The sequence below is a fragment of the Dromaius novaehollandiae genome, chromosome 3 (genome assembly GCF_036370855.1).
Source record: "Dromaius novaehollandiae isolate bDroNov1 chromosome 3, bDroNov1.hap1, whole genome shotgun sequence".
NCBI lineage: Eukaryota > Metazoa > Chordata > Aves > Casuariiformes > Dromaiidae > Dromaius > Dromaius novaehollandiae.
The window spans coordinates 55,028,769-55,050,052 of NC_088100.1; the positions used below are offsets into that span (position 1 = coordinate 55,028,769).

General features: G+C 42.2%; 1 protein-coding gene across 4 annotated transcripts in view; it reads right to left on the reverse strand.

Moving 5' to 3' along the window:
* Window positions 1–21,284, reverse strand: part of ROS1 (ROS proto-oncogene 1, receptor tyrosine kinase) — a 78,183-nt gene that overhangs the window by 16,385 nt on the left and 40,514 nt on the right. For all 4 annotated transcript variants that reach the window (XM_064508916.1, XM_026123540.2, XM_026123539.2 and 1 more), the window contains exons 30-42: window positions 19,521–19,753; window positions 16,839–17,015; window positions 15,650–15,824; window positions 15,094–15,211; window positions 8,566–8,753; window positions 7,827–7,919; window positions 6,991–7,126; window positions 6,406–6,568; window positions 6,062–6,126; window positions 3,408–3,537; window positions 2,317–2,414; window positions 1,452–1,655; window positions 143–277 (exon numbers count right to left, since the gene is read on the reverse strand). In XM_064508916.1, the coding sequence (XP_064364986.1) occupies window positions 143–277; window positions 1,452–1,655; window positions 2,317–2,414; window positions 3,408–3,537; window positions 6,062–6,126; window positions 6,406–6,568; window positions 6,991–7,126; window positions 7,827–7,919; window positions 8,566–8,753; window positions 15,094–15,211; window positions 15,650–15,824; window positions 16,839–17,015; window positions 19,521–19,753 (1,915 nt within the window). The remainder of the gene's footprint in view (window positions 1–142; window positions 278–1,451; window positions 1,656–2,316; window positions 2,415–3,407; window positions 3,538–6,061; window positions 6,127–6,405; window positions 6,569–6,990; window positions 7,127–7,826; window positions 7,920–8,565; window positions 8,754–15,093; window positions 15,212–15,649; window positions 15,825–16,838; window positions 17,016–19,520; window positions 19,754–21,284) is intronic.

A 21,284-nucleotide genomic window follows, 5' to 3' on the forward strand; every position in this document is an offset into this window, starting at 1 on the left:
AGGCTGCTTTATCTGAAGAAAAAATGGAGGATGTTGAACTCTGCATGGGTCTAAGTAGACATTTAAAATGATGGTCACTTGGCAAAAAGTCTCTTGCTGTCTTATAAATATTACCAACAGTATTCAAACAAAGTTAACTTACAAGTCATCAGGACAATTATTTGGAGATTCCAGCCTTCCTCCTGATTGTACATGGTGTAAAACATCTATATTGGAAAAACCTGGATATGGCTGTTGACCCAAGGTTAGTGTTTCCCATATTAAGATTCCAAACGCCCTAAGAAACACCAACAAATAATTTTAATTACCTTAGTGATCATGAGCAATCTTCCTATCAGCAATTAACTAAAATGTCTCCAACCTAAGAATAAGGCTCAGTTAGAAAAAATAGGACTAAGCAGTTTTAATTTTATGTGAAACAATTCCTTCAGCCTTAAGCCAGCCTCTAGGATAGCTAAAGTAAATATGTGGAACCGACACACTTTCCCAGACTCTTCAAGGTACATTTTAGAAGACTCTGAGCACCCACAGCTTCTCTAGGCACCACTCTCCATTTGAGTATGTCCTCACTTAATCAAGTGTTTAGATATCTCTAGAGGTGTCACTGGAAATGGAGAGAGTTACAAGCCCTCCTAAGCACCACTCACAAAGCAATCAGCATCTCATAGGGTTTTGTACAGAGAACGAAATGGTTTTCTTAGATAAATGTAAGAGTGGCAGTTAAATGCTAAGGTTGCAGGGGCTGAAGACTTAAATAAAAGTTTGGTGGGCTACAGCCTACCCGTAAGTGCCTATGTCTACCCAAGTCTAAACCTATGTGAATCTCAGGTTTAATGGATCTGTTTTTTTTTTTTTTTTTTTTTTTTTTCCATGCATCCTGTCGGGGGCCTCTGCTTCTTCACCATAAACTCAAACCCACCCAAATGTCCACTTCAACCACACCACTGCAACAAAGTACTACAACCTTCCCCTGACGTTGCTGAGAAATTTGGGCCCAGATAAAGGCCTAATGACACATATGAGCTTAAAAATAAAGTCCCCAGAAGAGGGTGAAACTGTAAGGGGAAAGTATTTGCCTGTAGGAAGGAAATGCCAATTAATCTAATGGAAGACTGAATGGAAAGAACAAGATGTTGGTAGCCAATTCACTGCCCAAACAAGCAAAAAAACATACTGTGGGCTTAGTACAATATTGTTTAATTGAATGACACCAGTTCTTTCCAGCCAGAATCCAAAGGTAGAACCCAAAGCATTAAGTAAAGAAATATATACATGCAGGTACTGTCATAGTGCCAAACTATGAGAAAATTATATTAGAAAGATATTTGCCTTAGCCTATAAATGATTAGAGATGGCTATATACAAATCCATCATTGCTCTGGTAAACCATTCTTCTTCTCTGTGGGATTTAGCATTATTATTTGCACAATTGTATGGCTGCTAGAACTCACCAGACATCAGAGCGATTGGTAAAGACACCATCAATGAGGCTTTCAGGGGCCATCCATCTCACAGGCAGTAGTCCTTCTCCTCTTTTTCTGTAATAATCATTTTTGTAGATATCTCTGGCAAGCCCAAAATCCCCAATCTTTACTACTCGGGAGCAGCTCTCATATTCCTTCACAGATACAAGGCAGTTGCGAGCAGCCAAGTCCCTGATTCGTAAAGCAGAAACAAAAGGATGGAGTTAGCATCACAGAGTAACTCAGGCCAAAGGGATCCTTTGGAGATCATCTGGTTCAACCTCCCATTCAAAGCAGTGCCAGACATGAAGTTAGATCAGGTAGCTCAGGGCCTAATCCAGCTAAATTTTGAATGTCACCAGGGAGGAAGACTCCACAGCCTTTCTGGACAACCTGTTCCAGTGAACGATCCTGCTCATTGTGAAGAATATTTCCTAATTTCCCTAGCTGCAACCTGTGCTCGTCACCTCTCATCTTTCCCTTGTGCCCCTTTGAGAAGAGTCTGGCTCTGTGTCCCCTTTGAGAAGAGCCTGGCTCTGTGTTCCCTATAACCCACTATTAGGCATATGATGACAATAAACAGATCTCTCCGCTTGCCCTTCTCTTTGTTGCCAGGGATATGATTCTCGCCTCCTGTGCAATGGGTCCTGGTTTCAAATCTCAGAGTAGCCCACCACTTCGGGAGAGAACTGAAGGTGATTCTAGCAAACTAGCACAAAATTATATTGCACTCCAGTGCTTTCCCCTTCCCATTATGTTGTGAAATCTTTCGCAGGAAATCTTTTCCCAGGTAAAATAATTACTCCTGATACTGTGGGTAAGCCTAGGAAGACTAAGGAAATAAGTTCTATACCTGTGTATGAAATGCATTTTCTCTAAATAGACACAGCCTTTGCAAATATCCAAGCATATATCCAAGAGATCAGTCACTGTCAGTAAGGTGGTCTGGAGCTACAAGAAACAGAGACGGAAGTTAGCCATGTCTTCCAGCTTTACAGACTCAGAAAGACAGCCTCACTATGCCAATATGGTATTGTTTTTTCATTTGAAACTCATAGGACTTTTCCAAAACATGCAAAACACAGGGAAGTGCAAAATCTCTGTATGTCAAAAAAGTAGACACCAATTACTGGCAGGGTAAACTGCCAAATCATTGTCCTGCAAGGCAGGAGAGCACATCCTGCTCTTTGGTGTGGGGCTAAGAATATCCTGGGACCTTCAGAATTGCTTCTTTGCTGTAGCAGAAGAAATGGGATCCTGAAAATTTTTTCCCCATATCAGGTCAGGTTTGCTTGCTGCTGTATTTATCAGTAGAACAGATTATAGTGCACATTGCTGAATTCAATACTGAGTGCGGACTTGATCTGGTCATGCAAATGAACTAGGCTATTGCTATAATGCTATAAAATTTCAGTGTCAAGTCCTTTTGGCCTGCAGTCCTATCATCCATATTCTTAATTTGTATGCTGACTATGAAAAAAATGACTTAATTTAAGAGGTTTATCCCTTTCTCTTTTCCTCTTTCTTTCTAAAGCCTTTGGGGATACATATAGGGACAGTGTCCTCTTGTATACTTGGACTCTGCCTAGCACATTACGGATACTTCTGCTATCCAAAGAAAAAAATACATATGTGAGGTATTATTTATGATCACTTTTCAAAGCACTGTTCATGCTGTTCATAGAAAGAAACTCAACAGGCATGTCATGACTGAAAAAACAATTTTTGTCAGTGGCCTACTGACGTTCAATCCATTTCACAGCACCTCTGAATTCAAATTCTGCACTTGAACACTGAGGTCCCAGGGTGTAAAGGAAAAGCCAGGTCAGAGTCTGCAGACACAGAAACAGCTAGGCATCAACATGGCCTTTGAGGAAGAAGAAAACTGAGAAACAGTGGGCAGCTACGGGTTAAAAAACATATCAGTTAGAGTCCTTATACTACCTTTTGCTTCCTGGCTCCTCGTAAATAGTTAAGTAGATCCCCTCCTTCCATCAGCTCCAGTATAAGGTACTGAGGTTCATTTAACAGACACACTCCAAGTAACTTCAGAATGTGGGGGTGATCAAATTTACTAAAGAGAAGGAAATGGCTGTGAGATTATGTATGAAAAATCCCAGTTTGTTGATAGCTAATAACTTGCACATAAGCTGCCTGCAGTGCATGTGCAGTTTGACTTTTACAATCCTGCCTCTACCAACAGCGTGAACTTACAGTGCTTGAATTTGCTCAGTCATGGGGACAGTTCAGAGACACTCATTAAAAATATAGACTTACACTATATTTTGGTGGGCAGTCTAATGCATGTAGGCATATTAAAAGCACACTTCATCTTGTTTCTAGGAAAAAGGAAGTAAAGCAAGGTAGCCAAATGGCAATCTCAGCTAAGAATAACATGAATTGCAACCTCTAAGTTAAAGGAATCTGTAGTATTTTAATAGACTGCTTTTACTACTGTAATCAGAGAGGAACTGTTGATTCAGAGAAACGTGCAGAGAAAGGTAAAAGCACGAGGTGCACCATGTTATTTGCACAATCCAAAGGAGAATTGTCTCTCACAGTACATTTTGAAGAAAAATAAAATATGCAGGAGGAGTATTTGGAGTAAGGTATGCTAGATACTGCCTTGTGTGTGTCCAAAAAGAAAGGGATTACGACAGCAATCAGCAGCCTGACATTTAGCACTTTTCAAAGAACGGAGAATATTTACAGGCTCTGTCAGTGCCCGAGCTTTCACAATTACATGTCCTGTGTTCGAAAATGTTTTTCCCTTCCGACTGCTGTGTGAAAGGACTCGCACCAACAGTCAGAGAAACTTGACTCTACTGGGGAAACTGGTGGTGTCTAAAATGCTGTCAAATGCACCAGCGTAAACAAACAAATAAAGCAGAGAAACATTTTTCTTCCAAACCTCTTTCAATCCTAATAATCTTAGGTGTGGTCAAAAACTCTTTAACAAGAAGTGTGATTCTGAATTTGACAGTTCACCCCTCACCCCCAGCACATACCTCTCAATCAGACAAACCTCGACCCTCGAAGAAACAATAACCCAGGCAGGAGCACCTGGCACTTTCCTCACAGCTCAGCTCACCCAACCCTTTCTCCAGTGAGCTGTCATTCATTAGTTCCCAAGTGACGGGATATACCCAAGAATTTTTTACATGTATTCGGACACAAATGACTCGCCAATATCCAGTATCAAATGACTGTTTGCAACACAGGTAACTCAAATATTTTCCCACTGCTGCATAGTAAAAATAGAAGAAACAAATAGTCCTTGCTTAACTGGGACAGTGTGCATAACACTGCAAGCTGAATTTTAATATGCTTTCCAAATGGCAAGCAAAATAGAAGTTGCCTTTAAATCATGAACATGAGGATATGTCAACAGTCAGGTACACTTGAGTTCCCATTCTGCCCTTGGATTAATTTAAGAGACCTTATAGATGAATATCAATAAGTATCACTAAGCCCTCCAAGAGAGAACTGAATCAGTCTTTTCTAGATAAAGAAAGAAAGCTTTAAAGCATATAAAACATACCAACTTTTTTCTTGATTTAATGACTATTGGGTATATGTAATGTTTAAATTTTTCTATTCTCTTGGTCTCTTTATCTCACTGTATTAGTGTGCATATGGGCACACAATAGCATTTCCATTTAAATACAACTATTTCCAATTACATATTTTTCCCAGATTTCTGTTTTTGGACTATTTTCTGCAAAAAGAAAGCAGAACTGGGGATGCTTCAGAGATTTTCACAAGGCTTTATCCTCAGTCAGTGTAGAGTAGGTGGAAAAAGGCAAAGAAATGTAAGATTTTTGTTTAATATGGAAACACAAACAAAAAAGAATTTTCTGGAAAGCAGTTCCAAATCTAATAAACTTTGTTTTCTGCACAGAAAATAAAATCCTCCATTTTTCAAAAGATCCTTCTAATTCTGCACACACAAAACAGAAGTCAGAGAACTGCAGATCAGCACATCTGAAAACAAAACCCTGTTCTTAGTCTTATGCTACCAGTGGAAAACTTCAGCCCAACTTCTACTAGTCTTTGTTAAGACTCTGGAAAATCAGAGTTCCAGCAGAAACACAGACCTTTCCATGTAAAACTCATGCAGTGCTGGCAGATACTTATCGTCTGTTTGCATCCACCTCAGTAGAAGAGGGATGTGGCAGCCTCTAGTGGTAAACCTGCACATTTTTAAACCAGATTTCCTCGGTAAATTGAAACTTGAGGCATCAGCTTGTGTTGATAAATTTATTTTGATGAAATGGGAGTAGCCAAATGTTGCCCAGTTGTCTTTAACAGCTAATTTACTTCTAGGGGAGCAAAGATGCCGAAGTGTCTCAGTTCAAAACCCAATAAATCCACAATATAAGCATACTGAACCTACAGTTTGCATCTTAAATTTTGCAAATCAGTTTTATAACTCTGCTTTCATCAGTAGTCATATATTTTCTCAGCAGAAACAGGAGGGCTCCCCAAAATGCCACACTGATTTGTTCAGAATAATGAAAGCACCACTGTCCTCTAGAAGGCCACAGCCCTTATGTGTACTGGCTTTAAAGGGTGCCTAGCAGTAAAGTTGTCCTCACCTCATTAAGTGTGCTTCCTTCAGGAATTCACTCTTCTCGTGGTCTGTTGCACCTTTCTTCAAAGTCTATTCAACAGAAAGCAAAAAAAGTAATGATACTTAGGACACCACCATCGCTATCATGCAGCACTTAACTAAAGCAGTCAGACACAGACACAGCCTTACATAAACTCTTAATATTTTTCAGGAATCATGAGGTGACAGTCTCAGCTTTAAGTGACTTGCACAAAATACTGCAGTGAAATCACCTAAAGCTCTCAACTCCCATTTCTCTGGTATGACCTCTCAGACAAGTTTGTCTGCCTATCCCGTACTGTTGCCAGAGAACTAAGCAGCTGTGATTACCTTGATGGCTACTTTGGATTCTCCACTTCCATCTGCCAGGATATCTACTGCAGTCCCTTCATATACCTCTCCAAATGCTCCACTTCCCAGCAATTTGTGTAAGTTTAGTTTGTCCCGAGGGAAAGCTGGCAGCAATTCAATCTCTGCTGGAGAAGGAAGAATGCTACAAAACAGCAACACTAGTCACTTTTTAATAGTTAAAAATAATTGAAATGTTATTAACATTCTTCCTCAAATGCATCTGGTACTGTGTCTCATCAGATATATTTAAGGTGGACTCAGGCAAAGCCTGGGTGTTTTGGAAGTTATTGGAATATACCAGGTCTTTCCCTCCCCATGCACTTGCATTTCCTTTCCAAGGGAGCATGCAGGGTGGCCCAGCAGAAATCAAGGCCTCCCCCAGCCGGCATGCGTGCCAGGGGACCAGCACAGCAAGGCATACTTCAGAGCAGACCAGCCCTGCAGTGCAGATGTGGACCTTAACTCCACCTCAAAGTGTCAGGGATGAGCGCACTGACAAAAACCAGTCCAGGGAAACTCTCTTCCTTTTTTTGTCCTGAAAATACACATGCTCCAAGGACATACCTGACAGCATAGCAGGCATTGGCTAGTCCCACTGTCTCAGCCACCTCCCTGAGCTGAGCTAACTCTTTATCTTCCTTGACAAGTACTATCTGTCCAGGCGAGACTGGTTTTCTGGATTTCCATCGTTGGTGCCATACTGGAATAGAAAAGCAGAATATCAGATGTTTCACTCTGGGAGCATCCCAGCATGACAGCAGGCTGAATGGCTACAGGTTATTTGCTACTCTCTTCATTACGACCTTCCAGCCGCCTGTGTACACAGGACATTTCTATCTGGCCAATACCTTTTCCCTACAGCAGACAACAGAACAGCTCCTTGAGCAGAGAAATCAAACCCCTGCTCCTGTTTACAGCAAGACCCAAGCCCAAAGAACTGGTGCTATGTCCCGGGGAGAGGATGAGGGATGAGAGGGCAGGTCCAGCTTAAGGCTGGACCCTTCTGTTAGGGACAAAGCTTGAAGGGAAAAAAATGGGACCCTTTGGTGAATAAATGCAGTACCCAGCTTCGGAATTACAAGGTACAAGTTTTCATAAGAAGACAGAAAAATATCAGAGCTCCCTCAGCATTCCTGTGCTCTCCCTGCAGGGAACCAACAGAAAGAGATGTCTGAGGACGGAGCGAGCTGATATCCCATCCCACATACTGCAAACATAGCCAGCCATCTCTAGAGCCCTGAAGGATGAGAACACCTGAATTCCCTCCAGCTCCCACCCCAGGGATTGTTCAGCATTTCCCTGAAATGGGGAAAAACCTGGAGGCCCATCATTTCCTGCCATTTGAACTGCCTTTTATTGTTGCCTGGCAAACCCAGGAGATGCGAAAAACAGCCACATACCAAAAACAAGCAGTATGACCACAGTCAAGCCTAGCACAACAGCTCCAATTGTAACAGCAACAGCAATGATGGTGTCTGGAGAGGTCATAGTATCTGTTAAATAGAAGAGGTGAGTTGGTAAATGACTGTGTATACAAACCGTATCAGCCCTACTGAGCTAAGCAAACCTGAGTGAACCGCAGGTTCACTTCCCTTGAGCTGCTTGCTGTTTTCATCTGTGCAAAGCTCTCTTACAGGCTATATATAAACATCTATGTATGGTCCAACTAGTTCTCTTCCCCCAGATCAGGGCCATTCCTTTGGTAATGACCTACTGTGTATAAGGAAAAAGAAAATGCTGAACTGTTTAACCACTTAAAGTGTGATTTTCAAAAGCACTCGCAGAGTGTAGGTCTAACATTCCTGCTGAAGGCAACAATTAAGTTCCCACAGGCTTAGCCAGCCTGGAAGCCTACCTTTACTTCAAGATTTATCTTGTGATGTAGAGTACAGGGGCACAGAGACAAACCAGTATAAACAAGCAGAAGCAAAGCTCAGGTCCACTGTTCCATGCAAAGAGTCTCTGTCAGCACTGGCAGCTAGGATCACTGGATGAGTGCAACCTTTTATCACCCCTTAGACACATAACTTTATCTGTGGAGCAGTAGTGTCATAAAAATAGTCAGCCTCTCTTCAGAAATCAGTGTAATTCTTCTGAATAAAGAGCTTGATTACCAGAATTCAAAAGTACGGTACATACCTTCACCCAAAATGATAGCCTCACTGGTGTCGCTGTATTCACCAAGTCCCAGCACATTTGCAGCTGCCACTCTGAACTGGAAAGTTCCTTCTAAGTTCTCGGCCTTCCATGTGCAAATGCTGGCGCAGGAGCCATTGTAAACCACCTTCCACAAGGACTTCATTTTGCTAGTGTTGTCAGACTGCTTCCTGCAGAAGGCACAGCAAAATAACACAGGTGTATTATTAATGAAGGGAGTGCTGCTTGCTGCTTCTCCCCCACTATTCATTTCAACACCGCGGCTTTCACGAAATCTCTCTGCTTGCATGAAAGCTCATTCTATTCATGGGGATTTGGCTACAGAGCAGAAGATCGTACCATGCCATTTCAGCAATGCTGGAAATCACACATCTTTAGTCTGGCATTGGAAATGAAATGTTAGAACCTTTTACACATAAAAGGCTACAGCAGTCTTTCACTTGCTTCAGTGCACACCTCACAGATTTCAAAACCTTTGGATTTAGCTTTCAAAAAAAAAAATAAGCAAAATAATAAGGCTCTTACTCCTCCTGAAGACTTGCAATTGAGGAACAGGTTTAGTGCCCTCCAGGCTGAGAAAGAGCTGGGCACGGCTTCAAGGGAAGCAACTGGGCTGACAAAACCTGTGCCTTGTGGAACACCTGGAAGAAGCAGCGAGTGATTGTTGTGACTCCCTGCTGCAGGGGACAGAGGAACCTATCTGCTGACCTGACCTCTTGTCTAGAGAAGTTTGTTGCCTGCCAGGGGCTTGAATACGAGATGTCACGGAAAGACTGCCAAGGCTTGTCCACACGTCAGACTATTACCCTCTGCTGCTCTTCCATGTGGGCATTAATGATACCAAGGGCAAACTGGAAACCATCAAACAGGATTTCAGAGGGGATGGGGTCAAGGGTCTGGGAGCCCAGGTCATTTTCTCCTCGGTCCTGCCAGTGAGGGGGAAGGATGGGAGAAGAAGTAGATGGATTTTTCAAGTTAGCAACAGGCTGTGCCGCTGGTGTTGGTAACAGGGTTTTTGTTTCTACGACCATGGGACCCTGTTTGAAGACTGACAACTGATGGGGAGAGATGGGATCCATCTCGTTAAGCGGGGCATGCAAACAGGTTGGCCAGCCTGGTAAGGAGGGCTTTAAACTAGGAAAGGTGGGGGAAGGGGAGAGTTATAGAGACAGGGTAGTCAGCAAAACACAGCTCAAGTCGGGATGCCTCCAGCGGGTGCATGCAGCCGGGGAAGTGCGCATGGGACATGACTATGGAGGATCCTCTTGCACCCCTCCTGAGAAACCTGCACACTTGATTACTTCTCTGAAATACCTGTACACCAATGCACGCAGCATGGGGAACAAACAGGAAGAATTAGAGATCTGTGTGCGGTCACAGGGCCATGATCTCACTGCAATTACAGAGACATTGTGGGATAGCTCACATGACTGGAAGGCTGTCATGGATGCCTACATGCTTTTTAGGAAAGACAGGCCAGGAAGGCAAGGTGGTGGAGTTGTTTTTTATGTGAGAGAGCAACTGGAATGCATCGAGCTCTGCCTAGGGGTGGACAAAGAGCGAGTCAAGAGCTTATGGGTAAGGATTAAAGTGCAGGCTAACATGGGTGACACTGTCGTGGGTGTTCACTACAGGCCACCTGGTCAGGAAGAGGAAGTCAATGAGGCCTTCTACAGACAGTTGGAAGTAACCTCACAATCACAGGCCCTCGCTGTCATGGAGGACTTCAACCACCCTGATATCTGCTGGAAAGACACCACAGCTAGGCACAAACAGCCCAGGAGGTTCCTGCAGAGCATTGATGATAACTTTTTGACACAGGTGGTGGAGGAGCTAATGAGGAGAGGTGTGCTGCTGGACCTTGTACTAACAAACAAAGGACTGGTTGGAGATGTGAAGGTTGGGGGCAGCCTTGGCTGCAGTGACCATGAGATGGTGGAGTTCAGGATCCTGCGAGGAGGAAGCAGGGCAGTAAGTAGGATCGCAACCCTGGACTTCAGGAGAGCAAACTTTGGCCTCTTTAGGGACCTACTTGGAGGAATCCCATGGGTCAAGGCCCTAGAAGGAAGGGAGGTCCAAGAGAGCTGGTTAATATTCAAGCATCACTTCCTCCAAGCTCAAGATCAGTGCATCCCTATGAGTAAGAAGTCAAGCAAAGGGGGCAGGAGACCTGCATGGGTGAGCAAGAAGCTCCTGGCAAAACTCAAACAGAAGAAGGAGGTATACAGAAAATGTGCAAAAAGGGACAGGCCACTTTGGAGGAATATAGGAACATGGTCAGAGTGCGCAGGGATGCAATGCCAAAGCCCATTTATAATTAAATCTGGCAAGGGATGTCAAGGACAACAAGAAGGGCTTCTTCAAATACATCAGTAGCAAAAAGAAGACTGGGGAAAATGTGGGCCTGCTGCTGAATGGGGTGAGCGCCCTGCTGATGAAGGATACAGAGAAGGCAGAGTTACTGAATGCCGCGTTTGCTTCAGTCTTTACTGCTAAGGCCAGCCCTCAGGAATCCCAGACCCTGGAGACCAGGGAGAAAGTCTGGAGAAAGGAGGACTTTCCCTTGGTGGAGGAGGATTGGGTTAGAGATCGTTCAGGCAAACTTGACACCTACAAACCCATGGGCCCCGATGGGATGCACCCACGAGGGCTGAGGGAGCTGGCAGATGTTATTGCTAGGCCCCTCTCCATTATCTTTGAAAGGTCAGGAAATCAGGAGAGGTGCCTGAGGACTGGAAGAAAGCCAATGTCACTGCAGTCTTCAAAAAGGATAAGAAGGAGGACCCAGGAAACTACAGACCAGTCAGCCTCACCTCAATCCCTGGAAAAGTGATGGAACAGCTTATCCTGGATGTCATTTCTAAGCATGTGGAGGAAAATAAGATGATCAGGAGTAGTCAGCATGGATTTACTGAGGGGAAATCATGCTTAACCAATTGATAGCCTTCTATGATGTGATGACTGGCTGGGTAGATGAGAAGAGAGCAGTGGATGCTGTCTGCCTTGACTTCAGCAAGGCTTTCGATGCTGTCTCCCGTAACATCCTCATAGGTAAGCTCAGGAAGTGGGGGTTAGATGAGTGGACGGTGAGGTGGATGGAGAACTGGCTGAATGGCAGAGCTCAGAGGGTTGTGATCAGTGGTGCAGTCTAGCTGGAGGCCTGTAGCTAGCAGTGTCCCCTAGGAGTCAGTACTGGGTCCAGTCTTGTTCAACTTAATCATCAATGACCTGGATGAAGGGACAGAGTGCACCCTCAGCAAGTTTGCTGATGATCCAAAACTGGGAGGAGTGGGTGATCCACCAGAGGGCTGTGCCACCATTCAGAGGGACCTGGACAGGCTGGAGAGTTGGGCCGAGAGGAACCTCATGAAGTTCAACAAAGGCAAGTGCAGGGTCCTGCACCTAGGGAGGAATAACCCCATGCACCGGTACAGGTTGGGGGTTGACCTGCTGGAAAGCAGCTCTGCGGAGAAGGACCTGGGAGTCCTGGTGGACAAGAAGTTAACCGTGAGCCAGCAATGTGCCCTTGTAGCCACAAAGGCCAATGGTATCCTGGGCTGCATTAGGAAGAGTGTTGCCAGCAGGTCGAGGGAGGTGATCCTCCCCCTCTACTCAGCCCTTTTGAGGCCACATCTGGAGTACTGTGTCCAGTGCTGGGCTCCCCAGTACAAGAGAGACATGGAACTACTGGAAAGACTCCAGCTAAGGGCTACAAAGATGATTAGGGGACTAGAGCATCCCTCTTATGAGGAAAGGCTGAGAGAGCTGGACCTGTTTAGCCTGGAAAAGAGAAGACTGAGGGGGATCTTATCAAAGCATACAAATATCTTAAGGGAGGGTGTCAAGAGGATGAGGCCAGACTATTTTCAATGGTGCCCAGTGACAGGATGAGAGGCAGCAGGCACAAACTGAAACACAGGAAAGTCCCTCTGAACATGAGGAAAAACTTCTTTACTGTGAGGGTGACAGAGCACTGGAACAGGTTGCCCAGAGAGGTTGTGGAGTCTCCTTCTCTGGAGATATTCAAAACCCGCCTGGACGCGATCCTGTGCAACGTGCTCTAGGTGACCCTGCTTGAGCAGGGGGGGTTGGACTAGATAATCTCCAGAGGTCCCTTCCAACCTCAACCATTCTGTGATTCTGTGATTTATTTTGTTTACCATGAGAGGTTTTTGCTTTCCTGGGCCTAGAGGAATTCAATGGCTCTTGTGCATCAGGTTTCACAAGCTAAACAGGAAGCAAGTCATTGGCAGTGAACATACAATTCTTTAGCTAGCCAGTTTCCCATAGTATCTGGTGACTGCTGGGTATATTTCTTCCTTTATCCATTGGACTGAGATTGATTGCTCACAATAAATTCAGAGCTGATTATTCATCAACCAAAAGAAGACCATGCATTTTAACTTGAAAGGCCATATCTGAAATATCATTTCATGTCACACATTGTAATATTTCATGTGAAATGACCTTCATCAGTATGTCAAACACTCTCCCAACATTCTTTAATGCAGAAAAAAGGACAAACACTTCTAAACCAAAAAGATGTGAAAGCTATAATGTTCATGTCCTTGGCACATTCACATCCTTACCAGAGCTGTGTGAAAAACAGGGCATATCAAAATTTGGCATATCAAAATTATTGTGGTCTCATAGCATGCAGGTCAGTGCTGCACTACACTCACAGAACTGCATGGAGGAAGCTTACAGCACCAGGAAAATATGTCTGAGTGAAAACTTATATAGGTAAAGTATGCCCAGCTCCACAGTGTTGTCAGTCCTTAACTTTCATAAGCAGCAAGTTAACTGAGGAAAAAAATTCTAATTGAGTTTAAAATTTCGGTTCCTTCCATCACTCCTCATTTAAATGATGTCATACGAGTATCTCAGCAGATGGAACCTCTTCAGTTTTAAGTAAAGCCTTGCACTGACTACCTTGAAAACACCCCTCCAGCATCCTGGTCAAAAAATAGAAGTTTCAAAGTCACCACCAACACCAATATACTCTAATCTGTCCATTCAGTCCCACAAGGCAGGACTAAGTGTGAGTTAGCACTGTATGGATGCCTAATGAGCATGACATGTATAGTCCCGGTGATCTGTATTTGTTCACAGAACACTTTAAAAATTATCTAGTCATCCTGTCTTGGTGGGAATACCTTATGATCCTTTCTGGTAACTGTATAACATCTTTCCATAAGTCCTCTATTAAGATGAATATTAAGGTATTTCTCTGAATACTAAGATATTTCTCTATATATTTTCATAGAGAATATTCACTACATGCTTGAGAAATCCAATTTGAAAATATTTCCAAAGCTTCTTCTAATTCACCAATATTTATCCAAATATATCCCTGTATCTCAGGATTGTCCTGGAAATCTTGTTAGCCTATATTTTCTTCTAAGATTTCTAGGAATTTCTGGAGATGATGAGTACTGAGTTTATCTGAGGAAGAGATTGCATGAAAAGGTCCATTTGGGTCACTGATATTTCACTTTTCCCATCAAAGCCAAACTGAAAGTCCCTGAGATCTCAGATCTATATTTGCAAAAATGATTAGTTGTATCAAGCATACTTCAAATTGCCCAACTTTAGAAAAAATGATGAAGCGTAATTTTAACACAGCCCTAATTTTAACCTAATTTAACAAATGATAACACTAAACTGCTGACAATCAGAACAAATGAAATTGTCTTAACTTGTATATTCAAAACTGAGAAAACAGAAATTGTTAGTCAGTTTAGAAAATTCATACTTTTGCTTTTGATGCCCTTCACCAGGTCATGGACCCACTTACCCTTTAATAAAGAAGCACAAAAGAGGTCGAAGTTACAAGCAAGAATCATCCTAAGATACCAAAACACAAGGCTGATCTTCCCTCCTAGTCTGTCCAGAAGTCCAGTCAAAGATAATTTCAAAGACACAAACAACAGACTTTCAGGGCTTTCCAAAATCTCAGTTTGGCGTTCAAAAAGAGGTTCAAAGGCTATTTCTCAGCTAGCATGCTAGAGTCGAGGTAGCTGTCACACACCTTGTAGCATCATTTCCCAAGGAACAGGTCTGCAATGCAAATTGTTCAGCAGTGCAAGAGCACTCACCATACCCTCTGCTTTTCATGGGGACCCTGCAGCTGCCCTCCCCACCTTGGACTTAGGACACGCAGCTGTGGAGGCCATGTGCCACGGCAAGGCCACATCTTCCTCTCAGACGGGAGAGCACAGTGCCAGAAATGCCGCTGCTGCTTCCCAAGCAATTCGGCCCTATCACTTCTGGTCACCCTCCTTCCTTAGAAGCAGGCGGGGATTGTTCTTGACCTGCATTTGCACAGGGCGTCCCTGTGTCCCAGGGCTTCCTTGGAAGGAAGTGGGCAAGTACAGCACCCTTGGTACCTGAATTAGCCAGCCAGGCTATCCCACTGGAAAGGCCAGGCACAGCTGCTGGAGAGCAGCCTGCTGTCCCTCCAGGCCTAGATGCATCCTGTGTTAAAGAGCACTCGTACATGCAACTTACCTGCTTTCTAAGATGTAGTAGGTCAGATTGCTGCCATTGTCTTCAGCTTTTTCCCACTGTACAGAGCTTTTAGTGTCTTGTGCTCGTTTTGGAACTCCTGGCTTACTGGGAACACCAGCTTTTGTCGAACAGAGGGAAGAAACAATCCTTAAGAAGGGCTAATGGGTCATAGAGCAAATTTAGACATGCACATGGATGTGTAGACATACAAAAGAAATGAGGATCTAGACCAATAATCCTCATGAAGAATGAATTTTTGGCCTTCCCTTTGAAACAGATAAATTTCAAAATTTTCATTCACATGCAGACTTTCAACAGTTATGAGTTCATATGGACATAGATATTTCATTTCAATTTCCTTCACTCTTTCCCTCTGTTCCACTTGGAAGGAAAGCTTAGTTTCTTTCCTCCTATTACTTTTGCAACTGTGTGATGTATTTTTCAAACACACAATTATTGGTTCTTAATACAAGAAAATTACCTGCTAAGTTTTACGAAATACTGTGTTTGATTCTTGTAGGTGTAGGATTCTTGTAATCCTACACTAAGTGCTTACCTGTAGTTTTAAAGCTTGTTGAAGAGGAAGTGCTTTTCACTCCTGTCACATAAACTACTGTTGCTCTTACAAAGTAGTTGGTAGAAGGAAGAGTTCCTGTGAGATTACACGTATAAACAGGCCCTGCTGTGCAAGTAGTGCTTGCAGGAGAAAACCAGTCACTTTTTGTTTGCCACTAGAAAAATAAAATACCATTGTGGTCAACTTTGTCACTCTACTGAAACTGTCACAGATCTGTTCCTGGATAGATAAGCTACTTTGCCACCTTTTAATACCGTAGGGGAGAGATTATGCATGTGCTGTTTCAAACATGGGACTTTGTCCTCTTAGAGACCAAGGGCACAAAAACTAGTGTTTTCTTTGTTTTCAGGAGACCTACAAGTCTTGTCAGCCACAAAGGACAACAGACTGAGTTCTTTGCACAGCCAAAAGGAGCCTTCCTCTTGCTTATCTCCATGCAGCTGGCATTTCTGGATCACAGTGATGTGCCTGTGAGTTCAGCTTGCTATGGTGCAGTTGAAAGGAGGTGGTTTACAGGAATTGTGCTATGACATTTGTTTTAGGACAGACAGCAAATGTCTCATGTAGCTCTAATGAATCTGATTATCTATATTAAGGAATCTGTTTGATCCAATTTAGCACATGACACTGTCTGCGTCCAGTGGTCCAGGCATTAAAATCTGAAGCTTCCATCCATGTTGCTATCATTGTAGCACTTACTTCCACCTTGCACACTACAAGACCAGTTTTCCTCTCCAGCATTTTCTCCTAACCCCTATCACAGGAAAATAAAATTCAGATGCTATGGTGTTCCTGATATTTAATGTTGAAATCCCATTTCTTTTCCTTCTTGTGCAGAGCTCAGATACAACTTGTAGTTTGGGGGAGGGCAGTGAAAGAAGAGGGAGGGGACTATACTGAAACAGGAGACCCACGAGGAATTCTGGTGGGGTCATCCAGGATGTCCTTTGGCACTATGGGGTATTAAATGCTGCAGCTGCAACTCCCTCTTGTTCCTGGCAAGCACTGCCTCCATCCTGACCCCTTTGAGCCACTAAGGCTGATGTCACCATGCCCAAATTAGCCACTGAGACGCTTCATATACATCCTGCCACTCTGTCCTGCTCACCAGGATGGAACTGAGTTAAGTTTGCTCTGATCTGGAAAAAATACTAAAGGGTATTTTTACCTTATGCAAATCAAACCAGAAGCTGGTTGCATTGACATGCAGAGGAGCTTGCCATTTTAGCTGGAAGCTGGTATTTCTGGGCACTATGTTGACAGGTGCAGGTGGAGTCTCAAAAGTTGTTGCAAAGACAGGGGCACTTTCAGAAAACCAGTTCTCATCAGGGTGAAAAGCAAGGACCTAGCAAGGAAAAGGATGAACTGCACAACACAAGACCAATTGGAAAGCTGGCTTTAGCAACTCAGATTATTTGGAAAAACAGGTATTTTCAAACAAGGCAATACTCAGGCAATGTGGGACCAAACATTTTGAGCCTCACAACTTCAGTGTTGCACACCTTCAAACTGAAAGTTCATGGTTTCTAGGATCCTCCCTCCTCAGAGACTCTTCTCGGTTTCTAATTTCAGCTTTCTACCAAGATTATTCTCTGTTTTAGACCTCTCTGAAATGCCGCAAACTCTTATACAGGCATGTAGATGTCATCATCACATGCTGGGCAGTGTTTTAGAATCACAAAAACACAAGGTGAAAAGGGACCTCAGACCACTGCCTTCCACTAAGCTGTGATCAAACAAAACAGATGTTTGTGTGCACAAATTTTTATATTTATTTATATGTATATATGTATATGTATTCCCCATTATACCATCCAAATCCTTAATTTAAAAAAAAAAAAGAAATCTAATTAAGCACAGAACAAATCCCCAGTCGTCAGCTGAATGTTTTCTGAGTCCAAGAGTGAACTGTGAAAACCATTATCTGACTTTTTTTGTGCATGCACCCAAGGGTAAGTCTGTAGACCCCATGTTTACTTGGTTACTTTTGAAAACGTCATTCTGATATTAGTCTTGCTGTCCAGATGCATGATTTACTATTTTCCTTTTAGCCTAGAATTCCTTTATCTGTAAAGAGAGAAGTAATATGTTTTGTTCTTATGAATCTACGTTGGATGTTTTTAATTCCCCTGTTATCTTCTAGTTGCTGGTATACCAAAATTTTCTCCTAATGTGGTCCTAATAATACCTTCAGGTACTGAAGTTACACAAAAGTGGCCTTTTCTTTTTGAAGTTAGGTGTTATATTTGCTTTCTACTAGTCCTCTGGGACCGTCCCTCTTCCAAAAGTCCTAGAAGATATTTGTGAATGTTCACACACTATTTTAACCAGTTCCTTAAGCAGTGTAAGGCCATCAGATTCTGCTGGTTTGAATACACAGTACCACTAGCTACATGGAATTGTCTTAAATGTCTAGTCACAGGTCTCCTGTTCATAACAACTTTTTCTTGTTATTTAGAAATGCTTGTGTTCTTCTACCTTCTTGGTTTTATCACCATGTCAAGCTATTCTTTTATGCTTATTCTTAAGGCAATGGCACATGTGCTCAGGCAATTATTATTGGGATTATTTAAGGTGGCTGATCCCTGCCCCAGCTGTCCACAGAGCCTCTCTGCCTGAGTTACTGTCTGAGAGCAGGACTGGCAGAGGAGTGATGTATTTGCACCTCAGTTCTCACAGTTCATACCCCAGCATAGCAACACAAGACACCAAAGATTTCACACGATGCTAACATGGGAGTCCATGTGAACTGTGGCAGCTGAAGGATAGATATCCCATTTTGCTGCTTCTGCTAGACCTCCTGGTGTAGGCCTATTATTATATTTCCTATATTTGAGATCTATAAAAATTTGCATTTCAATTTCACAGTTGGCAGAAGCATATAGACCTTCCTCCATGTGTGACTTGCCTGGAAAGTGGAAGCAACTACTTCTTATACTGCACTTACAGCATCATATTTCAACAAAATCCAAAATCAGCAGGTTTACAACCACCCTTCGATATTCTTTTCTACAGAGATTTTCTTTGAAGGCCACCAAATAGTCAAGCCTCTATCTGCATTTTTAAGTCTCTGTTCATCTTCTGCCTTTGTTAAAGGGCCAACACTGATATATTGTTCTTGTTTTGACGTCTGCATGCATATTTTGTAATATGCTTTTCTTTGAAAAGGTGACTACTGCAAGACAGAATCAACATTGTACTCAGTCAACTATTAATTCAAACATGACAAATATCACTGCAGATCTGTCAGCTGCTTTTTGTTTCATGGAACTGAGGAAAGATTGTTTTTGCTAAATAAAAAGTTATTTATTGAAGGAAAAATATGAATATTCCTGCTCCCAATAAAATAAACAGAGGTTTCCCCTCATTAAAAGTTTCAAAACTGGTGCTTTCCTGAGAAAAGTCTTTATCATTTGAACATGCCCTATTTGCATTCTCATAGCCTGTTTACTGAACTATACCTCATGCTTCACAAGCCGGTCACAGATCCAGGTGTCCTCCTTTGAGGACAGACATTTCCTGTCAGTTGACCAGCGCCTAGCATGTTGCATGAAGTATCAGGACAATTACAACAAGATTGCAGCAGAAATTCCTACTTACTCTTGAGGTCTTTAAAGTGCCCCCAAATAGAAAAGATCTCAGTTTTAAGGATTACATCTGAAAAACTCATATAGGAAGAAAACATGATGTTTAATTTTCCTTGATCAGAAGACTAAAGGACTGAGAGAAGTCTGCCAAGTTTTGAGCTCATATTTTCAAAATGCAAAAATAGCCTTACTTTAAAGATAAGCAGTCTAAAGACTTGCAGGCTAATGAGCAAACAGATGAAGCTGCTTATAACTAACTATACCTTGAATATATTCTTTGTTCCAGGCTGGAGCCCGTTGACAGACCAGGCAAGTGTTCCATTTGGAAATTCACTTTTTCTCAAGGGTGTTGCTGGGACAAGAGTTAATAAATTGACAGTGATTTGATAGCGGATGGATTCTAGAGGTCCATTTGGCTTTGAAGGTTCAGTCCAAGATATGTTGATAGTGGTGTCAGACAAAACCACTGCCTGAATGAAACCGACTGTCTCTGGTACTGAAACAGAAAGAAAAATGAATCACCTTTTAGTCAAGGATTTCAGTAGAGAGGTTTTGTTTGTTTGCTCATTTGTTTTACAGAAGTCAGGAAATGTCAATGAGGAAGGAAAAAACATTACCCACACTTATGATCCATTTCCAGGAGTTATACTCTACATATGTAAAATCCATATTTTTGTATAGTCTGTCAGCACACCAATTCAAAAATATTTTGGGACTATTTTAGTATCTCCTTGACTATCCTACCACGCCATCAGGAAAAAACAAATGGCTGCTCTCCTATATCTTTACCTTTATAGTCCTATCACAGAACTCCTGCTCTCTCTTAGTTTCCTAATCAGGGTCTCAGATCTGAGATTAGCATGATGCTTACTTGGATATGCACTAAAAAAGGTACCCATGCACTATAGCAATTGGGAACTCTTTTCACTGACAGAAAATTCTGGAAAAAAATGGATATAACTTGCAATACGGGTTATAAGGTATATTCTTGTAATACAGATTATAAGGTATATTCAGAGAAGAGTTAAATTGTTTAATTTTGGTACTGTAAATTCCATGCTTTCAATATAATGTGAAACTGCTTTAATTTTTTTATCCAATTGAAAAGTTATATTTCTTTAAAAGTTATTTAGAAGCACTTTATATTGAAATCTCTGACAGGCTTAAGGTTTTGCATAGCTTCTATTTATTCTCTTCTCTTTAAAAGGAATCATAAAATTCAAGACATTTTATATATCATAATGCAAGAGCACTTCCTCATATCACCTGAGGCTGGCCTTAGACAGACAGCCTAAACTCCTATAATATGTCACTCTGTTCACGGTAAGCCAGGAGAAGATAGATATCAATATAGTAAAACATCATGCACCCAGCAAACACAATGAGCTTTTTAAACTTTGGAGATGCACTACATTGATTTTCTATGGTAAACACAAATACTATATTCTCACATGTCAGTCGAATGTGCCACTGAGTAGTTTGTAAAAGAAAATCAAAATATTTGTAAATATATCATGCAAGCAGGATGGAATGGAAATGGCTATTAAATTAAACGAGGTCCCCTAAGTTCATTTCCCATAAGTCCATATATTTCTTAGCTCTTTGTTTTGCTCGATTTAGAATCTCTCAATTAAAGAGGGTGGTTTTTTTAATTTCCTTTGAGAAATGTTTCCAGAGTCCAATAACAAAGGCATATATTCAGCAATATGTTACATAGCATCTGCACAAGAAGAAGCCATCAGAAAACTCCATTTCCTAAGCATTTTTTGCCATCATTTACAATTTTTGCTCAGAAATACATGCTCTAGCTTAGCTGTATAAAGAAGAAACTGTGTTGCTGGTCTAATGTCCATGCCAGCTGGTTACTCACTAACTGTTTTGGAAGAGTCAATCCTTCCTTCAAAGCTTAGCGATCACAAGCTTTGGACTGGCATATGGCATGCCCAAACTCTACATTATAAAAATTCTTTTTTCCTATTGAACTGTCCAGGTAGGTAAGAAGTTGCTAAGGTTTTACACTATCTAGA